The sequence below is a fragment of the Desmodus rotundus genome, chromosome 1, assembly GCF_022682495.2.
Source record: "Desmodus rotundus isolate HL8 chromosome 1, HLdesRot8A.1, whole genome shotgun sequence".
Taxonomy (NCBI): Eukaryota; Metazoa; Chordata; class Mammalia; order Chiroptera; family Phyllostomidae; genus Desmodus; species Desmodus rotundus.
The window spans coordinates 4,038,138-4,060,667 of record NC_071387.1 but is presented as its reverse complement, the minus strand read 5'-3'; the positions used below and the strand labels follow the sequence as shown (position 1 = coordinate 4,060,667).

Below are 22,530 nucleotides of genomic sequence, written 5' to 3'. Positions count from 1 at the left end.
CAGTTTCCTAACTTCTCTAAATCCGGAATTACTCATAACTACCTACGTCCAAAGGTTACCACGGGGTCTCGACCCAACGCTGAGCGCTGAGCGCTCGGGCACGCGCGGTCCGAAGACGGACACCAACGCGAAGCCGAGCCGGCTCTAGCAGCGAAAGTGGGGTTGGCACTTGGACGATTCAGGACGCAGGCGCGCGGGCTCCAAGGCCACACTCCCCTACTCAGCTCGAGCCGGCCAATGGGAGGCGGCGGTCAGTACAGTGCGCGAGTTCAGACAGTCCCTCAGCTTCCCTGGACCACGCCGTGGGCGGAAGCGCGTGACGCCACCAAAGCGCGCCGGAAATACGGGGCCGCTGCGCGCCCCTGGCATTGTGTGAAGGAAGTCGGCCCGGGAGCGGCTTGGGCTAGGCGGGCGAGGCCGCGGAGGGCAGCGGCGGCTGCTTCGACCACCTGAGGGCGGCGCGATGGGAGACGAGATGGATGCCTTGATCCCCGAGCGGGAGATGAAGGTCAGAGACTGGCCGGGGCCTCCCTCCCTTCCTTAGGTCCGGCGTTTCCTTAGATAGAGCCCCGCTGAACAGCTAAGCGCGGGTGCCGGCTGCCCCGCCTCCTGCTTGAACTTTTGCCGCGTTCAGAGTTCTCACCTGCACAGCGGGGAGCATTGTGCCTTGCTGCCCTCATTGTAGCCCCGCCGAGAGCAGTTTCCCCTTCCCGTGTTGGTATCGTGCGAGCCACCTGGGTTACTTTAGCTACTTTCCCGTGGTGGTCGGAGTAGTGGTAATAAGCTATTTATTGAGTTTACTATGTGCTAGGTACTGTGTTAATCACACAGCAACCCCAAGAAAAAATTAATATTAGAGGAGTAAATCAAGGCTCGGAAAATAGCTTACCCAAAGTCACATTGGACAAAGGCTGAAATCCAGGTGGTGGGTTTTTTTGTGTTTTTTAATTTTTTTTTTTAAATACCCTCTCTTTTTCTGCCTCACTGTACTATTGCTGTCCAGGCTTGCCTTACACAGAGCCAGGATTCATCACGTGTCCTACAAAAAACTTCAGTTAATTGGAATAGGAGGACTATTCTGGTACTGGAAATCTGCCTACGTCAGGATCCCAGTGATGGCTATAAACCTGAAAGGGAGTAAGTTGCAGGAAGGTTTTAGGCCTTTGTTTGAACAAATCACTGACATCCATTTAGGGATGGATGTCATACCTTTAGAGAGTAGTGATTCTTTCTCAAAATCACTGTCAGCATGAGCCACCCAATGCGTGTGTGCCATATTCATCAGCTATGCTGGAGCAAAGGGAAAAAAGGTTTTAGAGCCACAGGCTTAGAGGACGGAATCTCCCTTTGAGTTGCCAGTTACAACAGAAAGGAGAGCACTGTTGTGCCTCTTCGTCCCACTGGCCCTCCACCTCCATGTGACCAACGCCCAAGTAGGATATTTGGGATTACCAGGGTAAGAAACGTCAAGAAGACTAAAATTTTATTCTGCTCCTGTATGAATCCGTACTGTGGTTTCACCTGGAAAGCTGTGTGGATTTCTGATCAGTTGGAAATCAGGAGTATTTCATTAATCTTTCAGAAACTATGCATTAAACGTTGAATCCAAGGAAGTGAGTTTGTGGGGTGTGTTCGGGATCCTTTACGAAACCCTAAGTCTACAAAAGAAAAGGCGAAGAAAGCCTATCTTTGGCCCTTACAATTTTTGGAATGTGAGCAGAAGGGGATTCCCATTCTTTTCACCAAAACCTCAACTTAAAGATAAGTTTAGAATGAAAGGGAAAAAAAAGCTCTTACAGTACAACTTAGCATCGTGATTGGTAAACTTATGGACCTCTTTTTACCAAGAAGCTGCACACGCTGAAAATTGTCTTTGAAGGCACATAGATAAGTTCTTGGAAGACTAGGTGAGTCCGTCATTGACAGGAGGTGGGGGAAGACTGCCAGGCCCTGAGCTGCTAAGGAGCGTGAAAATGGAAGGAAATGAAAACTGGACATAGGTGGGGGCTGGAGGTGGTGCCGGATGTGGCGCAGGTGCGCCTGTGGCAGGGAAGCAGTGTTGTCAGGTGAGGCTCCAGAGTTGGGTGTGGGTCAGGCCATGCCTGGCTTCATAGCTGTGTTAAGGGTATTGGGCTTCCGCGTAGGTCTTGAACGCCAAGAGATTGACCATACATACCATTTTGGTTTTTATGTGTGATGGAGTTTTGTTTAACTTTTGGTGCAGATAAGTCAGTCCTTGGGATTTGGTTATCTTTCTGAGGTCTTTATTCCCATATGTGTGTGTGTTGAGTAGTGCACTGGATAATCAAGCTTCCAGCGTAGTGGGGGTGTAGTCGCTATTCAACAACTTAGGAAGCGCTGCTCTGGGCCATGAGACCAGGCGCACTACAAGACAGGGTAAGACTATAAATAAGAACACCAGCTTGGGCGGCGGTTAGGACTGTAAACTAGGAACTCGGGAAAGGAAAGGTTCAGTGTGAACTGATTAGTCGAGGAAGGCTTCATGAAAGGATTTTTAAAAATTTATTGAGTGAGTATTAATAAGCACTATGCCCACTACACAATGTGCACAGGAAGGTTAAAAATGACTGAGGCCCACAGTCGGTGGCCTCGGGGTAATAGGTGTTTTTGTTGTCCTGGAATTGGGTCTTCTGGATTATGACAGGCAGGATTTAACTTCCCATTTTCTCTGCATTGACCTCGTTTTGATCTCTTGCAACAGGATTTTCAGTTTAGGGCCCTGAAGAAGGTGAGAATCTTTGACTCCCCTGAGGAGCTGCCCAAGGAACGGTCAAGTCTGCTCGCTGTGTCCAACAAGTACGGCCTGGTCTTTGCTGGTGGAGCCAGTGGGTTGCAGATTTTTCCTACTAAAAATCTTCTTATTCAGAATAAACCTGGAGACGATCCCAATAAGATAGGTAAGTTACTTGCTTTATGTTGAATAGGAGAGGGAGGAGTATAGTGAAGTGCTAATCTAGTTCCCTTCCTAAGAAATCATTCTGATATTAAAATGAAAACTGTTGTAGCCCTCAGGTTGGCCCCCAAGGATAAGTTCTAGGTCAGATGTTGGAAGCCTTTCTGGTTCTTTTTGGTCCTTTTATATCTCTTTGTTGATGAGTTGTTCCTGTGAGCTTATGGGAAAGGAGAATTTACCATTCCCCCACGCATTTATTTTTGCTCAGTTGAACCTGGGCTCTGCCTGTCTCGGAGAAAGGTTCTGGTACGTGGCTTTTTAGCTGGCACAACAGTTTCATCCAAACAAATGGGACTGTGTGCTGTTCAGAGCATTGTTGCAAAAATATGGGTACAGATTGGCAATATTGTGATTGAAGTGTTGGTGGAGGGAGTTTTTTTGTGTAAATAATGTAATTTTGGAAACCACCTAAAGATCGGGATTGGTTTTCAGTGGAACCAACCTTGCGATTAGAGGGTTGGAACTTTCAGTTCCCCCAAACCCCACCCAGGGAGGTTGACTCCATCACCAATGGCTAGTGATTTAATCAGTTGTGTCTTTGTAATGAAGCCCTCGTTACACCCCGAGGAGGGTAGTTTGGAGAGTTTCCGAGTTGTGAGCACATGGAGATGTAGAGAGGGTACTCAGCAAACTACAGGACACTGAAGAACAAAATTGAGGAAGACACAAATAAATGGAAGCATATACCATTTTCATGGAGTGGAAGAATTAACATCATCAAAATGCCCATACCACCCAAAGCAATCTATAGATTCAATACAATTCCTATTGAAATACCAGTGACATATTTCACAGATATAGAACAAACATTTCAAAAATTTATATGGAACCATAAACAACCCCGAATAGTCTCAGCAATTTTGAGGAAGAACAACAAAGTAGGAACGATCACAATACTTGATATCAAATTATATTACAAGGCCACTGTAATCAAAACAGTCTGGCACTGGTATAAGAACAGACACATCAATGGAACAGAATAGAGAGCCCAGAAATAAACCCACGTCTCTATGGTCAATTAATATTCAACAAAGGGAACAGGAGCATAAAATGGAGTAAAAATAGCCTCTTCAACAAATGGTGTTAGGAGAGCTGGACAGCTACATGCAGAAAAAATGAAACTCGACCACCAACTTATACCATACACAAAAATAAACTCAAGATGGATAAAAGACTTAAATATAAGTCATGACACCATAAAAGTCCTAGAAGAGAACATAGGCAGGAAAATCTCAGATATTCTGCACAGCAGTATTTTTCACTGATAATGTCCCCTAGAGCAAGGGATGTAAAAGAAAGAATAAACAAATGGGACTACATCAAATTCAAAAGCTTCTGCATGGCCAAGAAAACATCAACAAAGTGAAAAGGGAACCAACCATATGGGAAAATATATTTGCCAACGATACCTCAGACAAGGGTTTGATCTCCAAAATATATAAAGAACTCACACAACTCCACTCTAGGGAGACAAACAATCCAATTAAAAAATGGGCAAAGGACCTGAACAGACACTTCTCCAAGGAGGACATACAGAGGGCCCAGAGATATATGGAAGGACACTCGGCATCTCTAGCCATCAGAGAGATGCCAGTTAAAACCACAACGAGATGCTACTTCATACGGGTCAGAATAGCCATGAGAAACCAATCAACAAGTTCTGGCAAGGATGCGGAGAAAAGGGAACCCTAGTGCACTGTTGGTGGGAATGCAGACTGGTACAGCCACTGTGGAATTTCCTCAGGAAACTAAAAGTGGAACTGCCCTTTGACCCAGCAATTCCACTGCTGGGATTATACCCTAAGAATCCTGAAATACCAGTGCAAAAGAACCTATGCACCCCGGTGTTCATAGCAGCACAATGTACAATAGCCAAGTGCTGGAAACAACCTAAGTGCCCATCAGTAAACGAGTACATCAAAAAACTGGTACATTTACACAGTGGAATACCACACAGCAGAAAGAAATAAGGAGCTCCTACCCTTTGCAACAGCATGGATGGAACTGGCGAGCATTATGCTAAGGGAAATAAGCCAGGTGGTGAAAGACAAATACCATATGATCTCACCTGTAAGTGGAACCCAATCAACAAAACAAACAAGCGAGCAAAACAGAACCAGAGACATGGAGATAAAGAATGAACTGACAGTGACAGGGGAGAGGGGGTAATAGGAAAGGAGGGAAAGAGACAAGTCAAGGAACATGTGTAAGGACCCATGGATGAAGACAGTGGCAGGGGAGAGGATTGAGAGTGGAAGGTGGGGGTTGGTAGGGCAGGGGAGAGTAATGGGGGAAAATGGGGACAACGGTAATTGGACAACAATAAAAAAAAAGTTGCAAGCCTGGAGAGGGCATGGAAGCTCCCCACTGTTCCCCAGACCTCACCCTGTGCACAGTAGCTCTTCCGCCTGGCAGTTCCTGAGTTCCATCCTCATGGTAAACCACCGATCTAGTCAGGAACACACGAGAGGTAATCCAAAACAACTGGAGTTACCTTCCAGAGGGCAGGCCCTTCAGAGTAAAGCTTCCCCCGCTAGGCGGGTATTCTAGGAACCCATCTGTATCTGTACCAGCTGGTGGTGTTGTGAGAGGCTGCATTCAGATTGAGTGAATTTTTCTTGAAGACTCTTTCAATGCATTTGCCCATTTCATGGTAGGTGATTTACGGGCACACCTGCCCACATCACGCTGAGTTTTTGACCAAAAAACAGCATGCCCCTGTGCCCCACTGTCCCTAGTCACCTGATCTCACCCCCAGTGACATTTTATTATTTCCCTGGATGAAAAAAGTCTCAAAGGGAAATGTTTTGCTGATGTGGAAGAGGTAAAACAAAAAACAGCAGAAGCACTAAAAGGCATCAAAATCAACAAGTTCAAAACTTTTGAACAGTGGAAAAAATGGATAGGTGTATTGCATCAAATGAGAGTACTTTGAAGGCGACTGAAGTTTAAACATGCAAGAATAAATACACAATTTTTTATGAATAAATTACGGGTTTTTGGGGGGGGTGGTACCACTTCGTACAGGATTTCTCTGAGTTCTTTGAATGGTTCTAGCAAATTAATTGGACCCAAGGAAGGGGTTGTGGGGAACCTCTGATTTATAGCCAGGCGGTCAGAAGGGCAGGCAACAAGCTGGACTTGCAGTTGGCGTTCTCAGTTCAAGGAGTTTGTGGAGACCTCCAATCTGAACCCAGCTGGTCAGAAGCACAGAGACCCTGGGCTCGAGTCTAGTCCTGAAGTGTGGGGGTGGGGGTCAGTCTTGTAGGACTGAACGCTTGACCTTTGGATCCCGATGTGGTCTCTGGATAGATAGTGTCAGAATTGGGTTGAATTCTCAGAGTCCTGAGAATTGTTTGTTGGTGTGGGGGGGCTCCCCCACCCCCTGGTGGAATTAAGTCTGGAAACCCAAATTAGAGACACCGTTTTCCACAGCGGCGACTGCCAGTTAGTCTCCCCAGGCATGTGAGGAGGAATTCCCGGGGCCCTCGTGCACCGTTGCACACCTGTAAGAAAGCTGAGATGCAGCTGCCTGAGCAGACATCAGGGCCTGCTCCTGTGTTCGTGCAGGTGCAAGAACTGTTTCGTGTAGTCTGGGTCAAGGGGTTGTGACGTATGCTTAGAACATTCCATTTTCTTTTTCTTTTTCTTTTTTTTTTTACGTTTTTACAGTTGATAAAGTTCAAGGCTTGCTAGTTCCTATGAAGTTCCCCATCCGTCACCTCGCCCTGAGCTGTGATAACCTCACACTGTCCGTGTGCATGATGTCCAGTGAATACGGTTCCATTATCGCTTTTTTTGATGTCCGCACGTTCTCAAATGAGGTAAGCTACTGGCAGACTCTGGCGTCCACACCGGGCCTGCGGCTTCCTGGTATTGAATCGCAACCTAGAAGTTCTTGGTTGACCCTTGAAGTTTTTTTCTATATTCAAATATGGATTTTAAAAAGTTCTCAATTATGAAATCATTGATCCTTGAGGTAGAAGGGACTTCAAGAAATTATTTCATAATAGTGCCTGCTCTAAGATATCATTTCTCATTTACATATGAGACAGTGAGAGCCTAAGGAGCTTTAGGTGACTTGCCCAAGGCCGTAGAGCTAATGGGAAATGTGGAAAGTGACAACATCCTGGGTCTCTGGCGCCCTAATGCAGTGTCTTCCCTTCCCGGCGGGGCAGTGATAACGTAACAGTCCATAGTAGTGTTTACACCGACTGCACGCGTGCTTTGCGTGCCTCATCCTTGCTCACGCCTGCCAGGGCCCTGCACAGGAGAGACTGTTGTCTTCCCTTCGCAGATGGGGACACAGGCCCAGAGTTTACGTAACCATCCAAGGGCCCAGTGCCATGAAGAAGCAGAGCCCAGATTTTAATCCAACGTCTGCGCTTTATCGATTACCTTGCATTTGTGTGCCCCCTGCTGGGAGTCCCTCCAGTGCGCCAGAGTAATTGATTTCCACTTTCAAGCTGTGTACCAGAGGGGTGGTTGTGTAGAGCCAAATGTGTTTTTCATGTTCATGGAGAAAAGTGAACTATAATTTTGTTTTAAATTTATTGATTCGCGCGAGAGTGAGAGAGAAACATCGACTTGCTGTTCCACTTTTCCACGCACTCATTGGTTGGCTCTTGTGTGCCCTGACCGGGGATCAAACCTGCAGTCCTGGTGTGTCGGGATGATGCTGTTGCCAGCTGAGCCACCCAGCCAGGGCGTGAACTGGAACTTGGGAGAACTTAAATGCTCAATAATTTCCTCCCACTATGGAATACCTATGCATTAATTTATTTCTTTTTGCTTCTGGACATTTGTTTTGAAAGGCTAAACAGCAGAAACGCCCATTTGCCTATCATAAGCTTTCGAAAGATGCAGGCGGCATGGTGATCGATATGAAGTGGAACCCCGCTGTCCCCTCCATGGTGGCAGTGTGTCTGGCCGATGGCAGCATCGCTGTCCTGCAAGTCACTGAAACAGTGAAAGTGTGTGCGACGCTTCCTCCCACAGTGGCAGTGACGTCTGGTGGGTGACAAAGGCTTGTACTCTGTGACATCCATTAATGCTAATCTCTTTGAAAATGAATTTCTGGAGATAACCGCAAGTGTTGTATTTGTTAGTATTTGGTAGAAGTGGAGAGAGTATTCTTTATCTCCATAGTTAGTATCCTCGAAGCCAGACAGCAGACGTGATTTAATCTCAATGTGCTTGGGTTTCTGGAGAACGAAATATTTTGGTACAGCTGGTTAAGAACTGTGTGTTTGAGGAGAATTGTTTCTGGATCTAAAATAGTGGTACTCTGTAAGTCATTTGTACTTTTCAGAGGAAAAGCATCAGAAATATGAAATAGGGGCAAGACACTGATTTCTTGGTGTTTGCAAACCTTCTCTAGTCCCGTGTCTTTATCTAAAGACTACCGAGTTTTGCGTGCTTCCGGCTTCCTGGGAAGTACTCCATCGGGAAGCATTTTTGCCGTAGACGCAGTGGCCCAGTGATAGATCATAATCGGCTCGCGTCATCAGAGTGGTTGTTACTCTTTCTGACTTTGCTGAAGGACGACCCTGTGAACTGAGAGAACAACACCCGGTGTCACAATCTGTAATAATGCCGACACTAAAACAGCCGGTGGCTGAGGCACGGACTTGGCGCAGCCCCCACTGCCCCCTCGGTCTCTCACTGGTGGCACTCTCTTCTTTGCTCAGTGTGCTGGAGCCCCAAAGGAAAGCAGCTGGCAGTGGGGAAGCAGAACGGGACCGTCGTCCAGTATCTCCCTGTAAGTCGTGCGTCAGATCGGTTCCCACGGAAGCTACCCACTGGTGAGAGGGTGGTGTGGGGACATCTTTGGTGTGCTTTTCTGTTAAAATGTTGTTTATGCTCATTGCAACAAGTTCCTCAGTACACAAGTGGGTGCGGGAAAGAGGGGAGCCCCTCTTCCCTCCCGTCCCCTGCTCCGTGATCCAGGGCCCCCTCTGCTCTGGAGGTGTGTACAAGTAGACTCTGTGTGCATGCAGTACTTTGGTCTTGCTTTTTTTTTTTACATATTTTTTTGAAGATTTTATTTATTTATTTTTAGAGAGGGGGAAGGGAGTGAGGAAGAGGAAACATTGATGTGTGGTTGCCTCTCACTCGCCCCCAGTTGGGTGCAACCCGACATGTGGCCTGACCGGGAATTGAACCGATGACCCCTTGGTTTGTAGGCCAGCACTCAGTCCACTGAGCCACACCAGCCACAGCTTGTTTTGCTTTTTAAATAAAGCTTTCTACACACGGTTCCTCAACCTTACATCCTCAATCGATTGCGCAGAAACAGAGCTTATGGGGAGAAGGAGTAGGCGAAAAGCTGTTACTGTAATACAGAATCAGTTCGGGTGAAGCAGTGGTTAGCCTCTAGCTGAGTCCATCATAAAGGTTCAGTTTCTGCAGGCGACAAAGCCAGTGGCTACTCGTGTTGTTGCATGTCCACTGTGTCATCCTGTCCCTGTGGTTTTCCTGACGTGATACTCACAGAGAGTCCATGTGTCTGGTCAGGCCTGGGTGGGGAGGAGGGGTTCACAGGCAGTGCCCAGGCCTGTGCTGCTCTTTGTAGCTCCTGGAGAGACTGTCCTCTGCGGTGGTGTGGGCTTGAGGTTAGCGTTTGTTATTTGTTATCGTAAAAGTTATGTGAAATTTTGGTCCATATTTTAGGGTATTAGCTTGTAAAAAGAAAACACAATGGGTTTAATTTTACTGGTTTGGTGTTTGCCTTTTTAAAAACCGAAATGGTATATTGGAGTCCTTTTTCCAACTTACATACATAGAGCCACTTAATTGTTTTGAACGGCTGCGTAGTAGTGCCGTGTACGGCCATGCCACTGTGTGTCCCGCTATTCCATCATCGATGGCTGGCTGTCGGTGTGAGCGGTCCTGCTGCTGTAAATAGGGCTGCACTGAGCGTCCCCATTACCTACATCCGAACATGTTGGGGTGTCTGTGGGGTAGGACCCCAGAGGTAGGCACCCACTCTTCCCCATGTTCAGGCTGTCCTCTCTGGGGAGGGGAATCTTAGGTGGCTTGTAGGGGGGAGTACTGAGCTTAACGGTTTCATTGGCTTGGGGATTGTTTCATGTGACACTTTTTTCTTTTTTCAAATCTCTTTCAGACTTTGCAGGAAAAAAAAGTCATTCCTTGTCCTCCGTTTTATGAGTCAGATCACCCGGTCCGAGGTAACACATCTGCTTTTTTATGGGGCTGACCTTCCGTAAGGTGCGTCTGTATTACAGAGATTTCGAATCGTGTGATGCACCTACACCGCTGCTCGGGGCCTGCAGCGCGCCTCTGCGAACACGCTCACTGCGCCCGTCTGGTAGTTCAGCAGCAAGACGGCGGCCCGGTAGACAGCTGCGTCTCCCGGCAGCTGGCATTAACTGGATCCTGGTTTTTCTTAATTAGAATTCTTCATAACCTTCCTGATTATAGTTCACCAGGAAAAAAAAATGCCGCTTTGGGCTAAATTTGGGCTTGTAATCAGTGAAATCTGGACCTTGGCTAAAGCCACAGTAGTTGGGTTTTTTATCCATAAGGTGTTAATTTTGCAGCACACAGGGGCTGTCCCAAACGAGGTGCTTAATCAGGGTGTGTGTCTTCAGTCCTAGACGTGCTGTGGATCGGTACCTACGTCTTCACCATAGCGTACGCCGCTGCAGATGGGTCCTTGGAAACGTCTCCCGATGTGGTGATGGCGCTGCTGCCGGTGTGTATATGAAAGGGCATTTTTGCGCTTCGAGAACTATAAAAGTCCCCTAATAAAGTTTGTGGCTCAGGCTTCACTTTCCTGTTCTGGTGGCGATGGTGCGCCTTCAGGTGTACAGTTTCAAAACCGCACCGTCGGCCTGGGGATCAAAGTTGTGTTACTGAACCGAACGAGGACCCGCTTGCCCGGTGCGCAGCAGAGCCACACGCTGAACATGGAGGTTTGCGACGGAGGAATTAAAGCCGTTTTGTTTGTAGGGCACCTGCAAGGAGAATGGGAAGCTACAGCTTAAAACCCGAACTCCCCAATGGCTTTCTTAATCAGGGGCTTTTAAAGGCAGAGGTGGAGAGTTAGGGGGAACAGAAGGGCTGGCCGGGCAGATTGTGATTGGGGAGCTTTGGAACTTGGCCACTACGATGAGATACGTAAGGGGCTACAGCACCGGTCTTCCTGCACCGCAGACCCTGTGCTTCCGAGAGGGTTCTGGTCTTCGAGTTCTGGTGTGTTTCGGTCCTTTGGTTCCCTGAGGGGGGTGACACTTTGTTTCCAGGTGCAGCCAGAGGGGGCGTTCCCTCCTCTTCACGTGTTTTGGCTGCCTGACTACGGTGTCGTTCTGTCATCTCTGCAAGGCGACTCGACCTTGTCAGGACGGGGCCATTTGGAGCTGCTTCTGCAGTTACAACATGGCTTCTGCTTAGAGCCTGTCCTACTGTAACGAGTCATAAGGTGAAAAAACTTGGAAAACTTGCTTCTGCTTAAGCTGTAAACTGAGTCTCAGTAGATGTTAACCTGCTAAGACATTTTAGAAAAGCAAGAAAATACCTTGATTTTTAAAATGCTTTCCCTTCTTTATTCATCAGCTGTGTATCAAATGCCTACAGTGTGTTAGGCGCTGCTGTACGCCAAGCATACAGCGTTCTTGCTCTTGTGGGCCTTACATTCTCATGAATGTGCCAGTCCAAAGATGAGTGTAGGGTCATGGAAGATGGGGGTGACGGAGGGAATAAAGCAGGGCCCGGAAGGGGTGAAGGGTGACCAGGGCGCGCTGCGATGGGGTCGAAGAAGGCAGAGGGCTCTGAGAGGAGCCCTGCGAGCCAGGGCCCAGCGGGAGGGAGGGGGCCGCCGTCAGCGCCGAGAAGAATGGCAGTGTCTGCAGAGGCGCTCTGAAGCGCGTTGGCATTTGAAAAACGAGAGAGCTGGACGTATGTCCAGAAAATGCATCAAAGTCCAGGAAAACAACTGACAATACATACATACATAAATGTCTAGATACAGTGGAAGTGGGAGTTAAACTTGTCCTTCTGTTTTGCAACCTTATTTTACCTAGTAGTAAATTGCAAGCATCTTTCTATATCGAATAAGATCTGACTTGGCTTTGAACAGGTTTATCTAGCTCCGTTTTTAACCCTTTTGGGTTCCTGATACAGTGACTTTACAACGTGTTGACAGTCACACCCCGCTTCAGTGCAGGCCTGTATTCTGAGGAGTATCACACCGCGCACCACCGTCCTAGACGGGGCACTCACACAAGCCCGAGTGGTCCAGCCTGTCGCGCTGCAGGGGGGGAGAAGTCATTTTCCCTCTGCTCTTAGGTGTTTTTGGCTGAGACATCCCTGTCACAAAAAACAGATGACCAGGAGAAAAACAAAAACTTAATAACATGTTTACCTCCTGTATTCGTGGAAGGCTGGGTAATTGGCTATAAGGGCTGCGTCCACCTCCTTAAATACCATCTTTAGCTGAGGACAAAGGACAACGGCGGGGTGAGGGGAGTCAGTTCTGGCAGGTGGCCAGGAAAGGGGTGAAGCTGTTACGCAGACTTACATGGCCATCTTCTGCATCAGTAAGATTTCCTGGGGATGAGGGTGTGCCCCTCCTCCTGCCAGGGAAGCGCCCTCACAGTGGGAGTCGCCCTTGCAAATATTCTACAGGGCGGCTTCTGTTTGGAGTTTGGAGTGTCTTCGTGTCTGTTCTTTCTCAAGATGAAAGCCTAAAATAGCCGTATGCCAAGCAGACGTTTCAGGTGACAGATGCTGTTCCCCTGCAGCTCCGAGGCCACAACCCTGTACAGCACGACCCGGTGCTGAGCACTGTGGGCAGTTGCGCACGGCGGCAAGCGCCTGCGGTTTGCGCTCCGTGGTTTTATGCCGGCCCAGGTGTTTGGCTGCTGCGTCTCTGGTCGAGAGGAGTTTCCGGCTCTATTGTAGTCATAGGGGTCACAGTCCTGTGTGTGGTCTGTTGCCCACAGTGTCGTCGTGCAACTCAGGAACGGACTGAGTGCGTTCCCATTTCAGAATGTCGCTGAGGCTTTCTGCTCCTGGGGGTAACGCGCACACTAGTGGGTGTGCGTGTGAGTGCTAACATTCCTCATACCGGGCCCGAAGCTTCGTGTGTGCCATTTCATTTCACACTTTCAGCCAACTTTGGTGCAGTTTTAGTAGGTGTTTTACACACGTGAGAAGAACGCGTATCAGAGAGGTGGAGTAGTCTGCACACACTTGTCCAGCGGCCAGAAAGCGACAGACGGTTTGAATTCAGTTGGTTGACCGCCCCCGTTCCGGTTCGTGACAGTCCTCAGTGCTGCCTTTGCATCGTGCCTGTACATGTGGACACAGATTTTTGAGCAAATTTTCTCATGAAACTTCAATGGCTTTCTTATTCAAGATCATTAACTATATAGGATGAAAGAAAAGCCGCGCCTGAGATTCTTTTCTCATTCTGTTCATTGCAGAAGAAAGAGGAAAAGCACCCAGAGGTGTTCGTGAACTTCATGGAGCCCTGCTACGGCTGCTGCACGGAGAGACAGCATCACTACTATCTGAGCTACATTGAAGAATGGTGAGGGGCCCAGGACGGCGGTTCTGCTCACGCCTGACTCGCTGCTCCTGCTTTCGAGTTTTTTTCTGTAAGAGGAGAACAGAGGCTGGAGGGGCCGTGCACATATTCTCAGCTGATGCTAGATAATGCCTTTCTGGCTGCTCCTTCAGTCCCCCAGCCTTGGATTATTTGGCTCAAATATGCGCTAATTTAAAAAATCCCCCTTTCTTAATAACCCCAGTGACAATGTATGAAAATACTGGTATTTAAGGAACATAATAAAAGTCGCCCTCTGAGAGAAGTTTCCCTTTGACAGGTGATTTGATGCAGAGCTCCCGTTCCTCTAACAGGATTATCGTGTTGGTGGGATGGAACGCTTACTGAGAATTCCAGCTCGCCTCTCCTGGGTCTCACCCGGTCTCAAGGGTCTCAAGTTGGTGGGCCGTTGACTCAGTCTCCAGGGCTTTATCCTATGAACTGAGGAGTTGAGTTTTACATCTAAGAGTCTGCTTGCTGCCCTGGCTGGTGGGGCCCAGTGGGTTCGAGTGCCGGCCTGCAAACCACAGGGTCGCCAGTTCGCTTCCCAGTCAGGGCACAGGCCTGGGCTGCTGGCCAGGTCCCCAGTAGGGGGCGCACGAGAGGCAACCACACGTTGATGTTTCCCTTCCTTCCCCTCTCTAAAAATAACTAAATAAAATCTTAAAAGAAAATCTTTTAAAAAAAATTTTAAAAATCAGTCTTCTCACCGTTCTTCAGCCATATAGGAAACTCACCTCCTCCTGGACACCTCAAGGCAGCTCTCGCAGACGTTCCCACAGACTCAGGTCAGGTCGGAGCTATTGGTCTTAACGGGCTTCTGGTTTATTCTTTGAAGGGACCTGGTGCTGGCGGCGTCTGCGGCCTCCACAGAAGTTAGCATCCTTGCTCGACAGAGCGATCAGGTATATTCCTCCCTTTTGTCACTTCTGTGGGCAGCTTTCCTGAGACAGGTTTGGTGGGGAATTAACCCTGAGGTTAAGTCTTAGATGAGGCCACATCCCTTTAACAAGTTGCTGGGTGAGAGCAAAGCTCAAGTGACTAAGTGTCTTGGACCAGACGGCTGGGATGTTGTGCCAGACAAACTCGGGTGTCAGAGTTCGCAGTTCTTCGGTGTCACAAAAAGGGCATCTGTTCTCTTAGGGGCCCCACGGTACGCGGGTCCAACACACTGTGTCACCGGCCTGCAGCAGGAGTACGCCTGGGCGTGCAGGAGGCTTCCCTGCCTTGCTCTGTCTGACCATCCTCCTTTTCTCCTGTCACTGAGCCCGCCCCTCCTGTTCAGTTAACTGTAACCCACCTAGATAACGGGAGAGAAACATGCAAGTCACACCAAACTGTCACTCACCAGAAACAGTTGTTTCTCTTCAAAAGGCCACCAGGAAGCTGAGTTGCCTGTGCGTGTAAGAACCTACCTGCCTTCGTTCGCTGGGTCCTCCTGGTGGCAGGAGGCGGGCTGAGGTGGCGGTGGCACACGTCCTGAACCGCGCTCAGTTATGGAGAGTGACTGTGGAGGGGACGTAGTGAAGGGGAACTTCCGTTTGTGCACTTCGCCTTGAGCTTACACATGTTTTGTGCGCCCGTACACGCACGCTTGTGGCTCTTCACCGCCCGGCCCGGCTCCATCGTCGGGGGGCAGGGCTCTCACCGTCAGTACGTGGCTGTCGTAGTGTCTGGGGCCACTTTGGGGTCGTAGGTCAGAGCTCAGCAGTCCAGTTTGCTTTTGGATTGACTTCAGTAACGACTTCCTAATAGACACGTATTTTATGTATTTACACATTAAAAATACACCATTATCTTTGCTTTTTATCAAAATAACTTATGTACATGGAGCAGGGTCATAAACGAAAAAAGTCACCGAAGCTTCACCCTGTCCCGGTCCAGGTTTGTTCTCTAGAGGGGACCGTTTTTAAACTGCAAATTTTTTTCTTCTAACGGTTACGTCCTTATCCCTAAAAAAAGAACTTGCTTTCTCACAAGTTACTCACTGTTCATCTGAGGCCTGCTGGCTGTGGTGGCGGAGGAGGAGCCAGCCTGTGTGCTCCCTGGTCCTCACTGGGGCTGTGGCGCTAATTTATTCTCTCCTGTGGTTACCTTTGCAACTTCCTGTTTCCGCCTTCATTTCTGATGGTATCACCACGCACTCTACTTCTGAATCCCCTTCGGGAGAGGGGTATCTCAGCACCCCACCCTGCCTTCAGCTCACCTTCCCCCGCCCCACCACCCAGCTCGCCTTTTACATTATCAAAACTGATTTTGTTTGCATTGTATTCTATAGTGATTAAGACTTTATTTTGTCTGGAGGTTGTTTTTCAAAGTGAAGTCAACTTTGGTTTTGGTTTACGTTATTCGGAATGTGACTGTTATTCACTCCACTGCTAAGTCATGGAGTGTGATTACATCACCCTCCTGAACAGCTGCTTGTTTTCCTCTGTTCCTCGCCGAGCACGTTCCCCTTGGATCCATGCTGCACAGCTTTGGTCAGTGCTTAAAGTTAGGAAAAGTGTTAGTGATTCTTAAAACTCAGAAATCACTTGCTGGAAGGAACAGAGCCCCCTCAAGCAAACTAAGCAAAAGGAGAGTGTATTGGGAGGGACTTAACCACCGGTGACACAGTGGTTTGTCAGAGGCAGGCAGGTGGACCCATGTGGGGCACTCACGCCGGGACCTGGGCAGATGAGCATGAAGGTCACCTTGTTCCATGGACCAGCAGCGAGCACAGGCTTCTGCCCAGCTTCGTCGGCGTCTCTGTTCAAGGCCCCCGCAGGGACCACTGGGGCCCTGGTCACAACCCCAGGCCTCTCAGAGCAGGGATGACAGGCTTAGTGCCGCTGTTGGGTTTGCCCAGCAAGTTCAGGTCTCTTCCTGATTGTGGTGGGTGGTAGGTAGTGCTTATGCCCGAGGCAGGGACTTGTCGGATTGGGAAAATCAACCCCTTGTTTCATGGGGTACTTGTGGCTTTTAGACCGTCTCCCCAGGTGTCCGAGTCTCAGTCCACACACACATCTAACCCAGGCATGCTGTCCTCTTCCTCGCTCACATTAGAGCAGGGCTGGGAGGAGCCCCTGCAAAGCTCTGACGTGGCGCATTCTCCTACTCTTTTTTTTTTTTTTTTTTTCCTTTCCCAGATCAATTGGGAATCTTGGCTGCTGGAGGATTCTAGTCGAGCCGAACTGCCTGTGACGGACAAGAATGACGACTCCTTGCCCGTGGGAGTCGCCATAGATCACACTAACCAAGTGGAAATCACCGTCAGTGAGTGTGGCCTGATGGGGCTCAGTGCATTGTCTCTAGCATTTCCGTCCAGTTCTGCGTGTCCGTGATGGCAGTCTCCTCTACCGGGCACGTTGACCTTGTGGTCGCATGTTGCTTCTTGGAGAGTGACATAGAGTACCTATGACAACGCTAAACTAATTTGCACGGACACTTAGGGGTGAGACCGAGGCCACACACACTCAGCGTCTGTGTGTCTTTCTATTTTGCACATGGTGGAGGTCTAGCACATGGGATATGTCTCAGTTTTGTCTCTCAGCCCTTTCCGGTCCCCAGTGCCCTCCCAAGGGAGCAGTGCCCTAGGCCAGCACCGTAGAGCAAGTCTTGGTTTGGAGGCATGGGTTAGAAAGAGAGACCCGGGCGTGTGGCCCCTGCGCTGGGCCCGAGTGTGTGCTGTGCGCGGAGCTCCTCCGGGCAGGGCTGCAGCCCGTGGAACGTGCAGGCGCAGCGGGAGGCACGCTCTTGGGAGCTTCCATGGGAGGGGTGCCCTGCCAGGCCCTGTTCTGTGCCTTGTCCTCTCCCTGGTCAGGTTACGTGGTCTGAGATGAGCTCTTGTACTCGGATTCTCATGCAGTCCATGCTCACAATTCAACTGTGAACGAACATGAAGCAGTTAGACTCACCTGTCTGTCCTACTGTGTGCTTTCTGAGGAGTCTGGTGTGTCATTTTTCCGCTGCACCAGCCAAGTCCTAGAGACTCCTGTCTTGGTCAGGGGAGTGCTGCCCCTGCCTCCTGAACACCGAGATGCTCATAAAAACCGAGGGAGCCTCAGAGCTGCTCCCAGGCCGCCAGTGCCTGCAGGCGGGCCAGCAGGAGGGCGGCCACCCGACGGCAGCCACCCAACAGCAGCAGGAGCTCTCTGGAAAGAGCGGTTGCGGGAGGGCCTGTTGAGATCACAACCAGAGCAGACGGGCGGGGCTGTGGCTGGGATGCGGCCTCTGAGCCCCTCCTCGCTTTGGGCAGCCTTTCATGCGGGGCCAGGTGCTGCCATGGACTTCACTCTCTTCTCACTTTTGCTTTCTTTTTTTTAACAGATGAGGAGAAGACTCTTCCTCCTGCTCCAGTTCTTATGTTACTTTCAACAGATGGTGTGCTTTGTCCATTTTATATGATCAATCAAAATCCTGGGGTCAGGTCCCTCATCAAGACACCGGAGCGGCTCTCGCTAGAAGGAGAGCGACAGCCCAAGTCGTCAGGTACGTCTCTCCGACCTTGCGGAGAGGGACTGCTGTGGGCTGCTGCCGGCCCCTGCCCAAGGGCGAAATACGTGAAAGTGCGGGTAGTTACCTTACCTGGACAGTCTGTCTTCCTGCGTCAGGGAGCGGTTTTACCTAGAACAGACGTGCACGCACTGGCCTTCCTCACTCACAAGTTTTGTTCTCCAGCCTCCTCTGCTCTAGAGAAAAAGGAAGCTGGGCCAGATGGATCCCATCAGGTGGTCTACTAACAATGTCCTGCTGTTAGGTCTGGACCCCACACACGTTTGGTTGAGAGGCATTGGTTGAGTGGGTGTGCGTGCGGTGAGTGCCGTGTAACTATTACAGAGGACATGGCTGCACGAGGGAGGAGTTGATGGAGTGTATCGTGAAAAGCAGGGTGCACTGTACGGCTCCTTTTCAGAGAAATGTACATGGAGAAATACGTGAGAGGTGGGTTTAAAATACAGACGGTGTGTGGGCATTTTATTCTCTTTTGTTTATATTTCATTTTCTTCAGGTTTGTTTTTTCCCCTCTTTAAAATACTATGTAAGTGATCTGTTTACTGGAGAAAAATCAGAGAATACAAAAGCAGTATCACTTAAGAGCTCATCATCAATACACAGCCGCAGTCAGCGTTTTGGTGCCTGTTCTTCACGTGCATAAACGCGCACACGTGAATGCTAATTTGTATTTCAGATTTTTCACAGGATTCTTGTATCACATCTGAGAACACAATATAAAACAAAAGGGGGATTGTTTCCTATTTTGAAATTTCACTAATACTTCTCTTTGAATCCTGCGAGTGTGTAACTATTGAGAATTTCTCCCCTAGTATGGCTGAAAGTGCTCGTAGTGTAAGCAGTTCCATATCTAAGGAAAAGTACGCTGACCGTTTGGGTTGGGTAAGGGCTCTAATACTTGGAGTGTATTTTATCCCGGCTTCCTAATGCAGAGTGAGGTGTGCTCCGGCAGTGGCGCCAGGCACTTAGGCTCCGACCGTCGGCAGTGCCACCGATGATGAACCGGCTGGCTCGCGTGGGCTGTGCCAGTGCATGTTGGGATGCCTCACGGGCTGCGGCATGTGCGCTCCGGGTGGGTTTTCCCCGTCGGTGGCTGTGAGTGCCACTTAAACTACCTACACCCGATTGCCCAGGCAGCCGGTAACAAGCAGTGCCCGCTGTGAGGGCAGGAACTTGTGGGGTGTTTGTTTCTGAACACAGTTCAGTGTGAAGGGCTTTGCTGCTAGCCCGTTAAAGCCCCAAGCACAAGCAGAGGCCGGTGTCCCTGTGGGCCTGTCCTAGAGAAACGCCCTCTTCCCTCGCACTTGGCCCAGAGGTAGCCGCCACGTTCAGGTGAGTGGGAGAGAGCCATGGGAGGGGAGGAGGGGCCCACCGCCTCCAGCTGCAGCCTGCTTGTGTGCTCAGAGGACGGTAGTGGTTCCACCTGTCCCCAGGGATGTGGCTCCGAGTGGTCAGAGGTGGCAGGGTGACAGTTTTCAAAGGTCTGGTTTTATTTTCAGTGGGATATACTTCTCACTTAGTCTACCGAATGTGCGTGGAAGCAGCTGACGTTGTGGGCGTGTGTCTGAAGAAGTTAGCGGTTGCCGGTTCCCTGTTACCGTGTACGAGAAGTACCGACAGAGCAGATTTGCTCACGGGGTCACACTCACGAAAGTGACGATTCAGGGAGCGGTGTTTTCATACTGGCATCCTCAGCATCTCGTTACTGTAGATGTAGTGAGGGGAGCTGTCACCTCAACAACCCGTTAGTACAAATGTATTGATAACAATATTGCTTTCTTAGTTAATTCAGAGGATTAGCCTGTTTACAGCAAGTGTGGAAAGCAGAAAAAACTTTAAACCTGCCTTCTGGCGTATTCTTTTTCACTCTTTTTTCATAAACGTCTTTCTTCATAGTTCTGTTCGTATTTTATGTGTTGTTGGTTGCAGGTTTATAATTTAAATTGTAAGCATTTTCCAGATTCTTCCATAATTTTCGTGATTCATTTAAAAGATTGCTTAATATTCCATTGGATGCTTTTTACCATTTGGGTAGCATTCAGTATCTTTCATTTTTAACAATTATTTTCATAGGTCTTATTCCTACAAGTTTACTGGGTCTATTTTTTATGATTTTTGAGATATAATGATAAAATGTGTTTTTTTTTTTTTAAGACTGCTAAATTAGGTACCTATTAGCAATAAAAGGTTTCAAGTTCATTTTACCCATCCAAGGGTAGGAGATAATAGATATTTAAATCTTGGTAGTCTAGAGGACAATGCTGTGCCTCTTTTATTAGATTAAATATATTTACTTTTTGTGAATTAGTTTCCCAGCTTATATTTATTAGAGTCTTGAGGTCTTTAATCTCAATTTATGTCTTCTTTACTGCAGATTTTTTTCATTTCCCTTTTAGTTATATAACTTTTTTATATAGTCAAATCTTAATCTTTTCCTTTTGTGATTTATTTTGTCACGTCTAAATTTACTTAAGTTAGACTCTCAAAGACTTGGCTCACTTTTTGCCTCCTCTGTTTTGAGATACAGCACATGTGGGCCTCTATCTGTTTCTTCAACTCACCTGAACTTGCTTCTAGTGACCGTTACGAACCAGAGCTGAGCTAACACCTTTCCTGACTGAATGAGGTGCTGCAGAATGACTGACTTTTCACCGTGACCTTGAGAAGTGTGTCCGTCTGTGTTGTCCGTCCGCGCGCCCATGCAGTGCTGTCAGTCAGCCTGAGGCCCTCCCCGTGTCCGTTCTCCAGGGTCCTGCGGTCTCACACCGGGTGTCTGCCGCCAGCCCAGGACATGCACGCAACTCCGTGACCTTGTCTCTCTGTCCTTCAGGGCCGGGCCCTTTCTCTCCAGCCTCCTTGACCCTGCTAAATCCTTTTCCCCCCGCCCCCACTTTCTCATTGCAGGAAGCACTCCCACCACCCCAACCTTGCCAGGCCCACAGAAGCCCGAGTCGTCAGCAGCTGCAGCCCCTGTCTCTGTCCCACCTTCACTGCCAGCGGCTCCTACCTCCACCTTCTCTTTGCCCTCTGCTGTGGGAGCCCCTGCCGTGTTCTCCTTTGGTTCTTCGTTGTCCTTAAAATCATCTGGTCCTGTCACTGGGGAGCCCCCTCCGTACCCCAGTGGCTCTGACACTTCCAAAGCAGCTGTGGGCTCCGGCGCAGCCACCTTCTCGTTCACGCCGCCTCAAGCCCCACTGGCGCCCACCCCTGTGGCCTCTTCCATGGCGCCTGTAGCCGCTCCGTTCTCCTTTGGGTCATCGGGTTTTAAGCCGACCCTGGAAAGTACACCGGTGCCAAGTGCGTCCACTCCAAACATCGGAATGAAGCCCTCCTTCCCGCCTTCAGCCTCTGCCGTCAAGGTCAATCTTAACGAAAAGTGAGTGGCACAGCCCTGGGGAGTGGAGTGACGGAGCAGATGGACTGTTGTCATTGTTTTTTTTTTTTTTCATTTTTCTCCAAAGTAATACTAGCAAATGGTAAAAATTCAAACTGTGTAAAAGGTTTGCAGCTGATCAGTGGACAACTTCCGAAACGGTCTCTTAGAATTCTTTTTTATTATTAGAGGTTTATATTTAAATACTTGTTGTGCTTTCACATGTAGGAGACGTTCCTTGTTTTTAAAAATGAAGCCATACAGAATATACACCCTGTAAGGGAAAGGAACCTCTCGTAGGCCTTTTCCCGCTTGTCCGCCCTGGACTCCCTCAGCCACCGGATCGCGTGAACTCATTACTGCGTCAGATGACGTTCCTGCTTGACAGTCCCGGGGCTTTTCCTGGCTCCCAAGCGCATAGTGGCCCGTCGCTCCAGAGCTGGTCCTACCAGCTCACCCTCACCTCACTTCCTACCGCTGCACTGCTTGTGCGGCCTCCGCGTGAGGGGGCGCACTTCTCGAGGGAGGGGACCCTCACCCCGAGTAGCCCTTCCCCGATGGCTGTTGCGTGTGAACACTGCAGCTCCCCTCCTCCGGACTCTTACAGTTGCTGTGGAGGCGGTGCCGCCGTTGTCACTGTTGATGCTGGCTGTAAACGCAGCCACTTCATTCCAGTAGCTGCCTAGTTCCATCTTGTGGCTGCATTATCGTTCCTTTTCCCAGTCGCCTAACGCGGACGTTTAGATTGTTTACAGGTGGTGGCTCTTTAGGTGAAACTTACCTGACATTCCCCCTACACTGCAAACATCCCAAAGAGGGTGACCGGCTTTCCTCTTCCTCCTGCACCCTCAGAGGAAGTGACCGCCCCAAAACGAGCTCTGAGTAATGTTGTGGGCAAAAAGAGGGTGTATAATTGAGTCCCACTCTCTGTTTTGCTTAGCTCAATAGACTAGAAAATAAGTGTTTTGTATCATGATAAACTTCATTTCACTTTCATATTAAGTATTTGATATTTTCATTGAATAATTCATTCCTAAATAAGAGGAAAATCAGATCAATGTTTTTTTTTTAAGATTTTACTTGGGGTGGGAGGGGGGGAAAAAAAGATTTTACTTATTT

General features: G+C 49.0%; 1 protein-coding gene across 2 annotated transcripts in view; it reads left to right on the top strand.

Moving 5' to 3' along the window:
• Positions 1–353: 353 nt before the first annotated feature.
• The window catches only part of NUP214 (nucleoporin 214), an 81,985-nt gene continuing 59,808 nt past the window's right edge, over positions 354–22,530 (top strand). For both annotated transcript variants that reach the window (XM_045196696.3, XM_024562058.4), the window contains exons 1-12: positions 354–508; positions 2,723–2,918; positions 6,647–6,798; positions 7,789–7,987; positions 8,665–8,735; positions 10,101–10,164; positions 10,588–10,691; positions 13,423–13,529; positions 14,383–14,449; positions 16,673–16,799; positions 17,853–18,014; positions 20,943–21,414. In XM_045196696.3, coding sequence (XP_045052631.2) covers positions 464–508; positions 2,723–2,918; positions 6,647–6,798; positions 7,789–7,987; positions 8,665–8,735; positions 10,101–10,164; positions 10,588–10,691; positions 13,423–13,529; positions 14,383–14,449; positions 16,673–16,799; positions 17,853–18,014; positions 20,943–21,414 — 1,766 coding nt within the window. In that variant the 5' untranslated portion in view covers positions 354–463. The remainder of the gene's footprint in view (positions 509–2,722; positions 2,919–6,646; positions 6,799–7,788; positions 7,988–8,664; positions 8,736–10,100; positions 10,165–10,587; positions 10,692–13,422; positions 13,530–14,382; positions 14,450–16,672; positions 16,800–17,852; positions 18,015–20,942; positions 21,415–22,530) is intronic.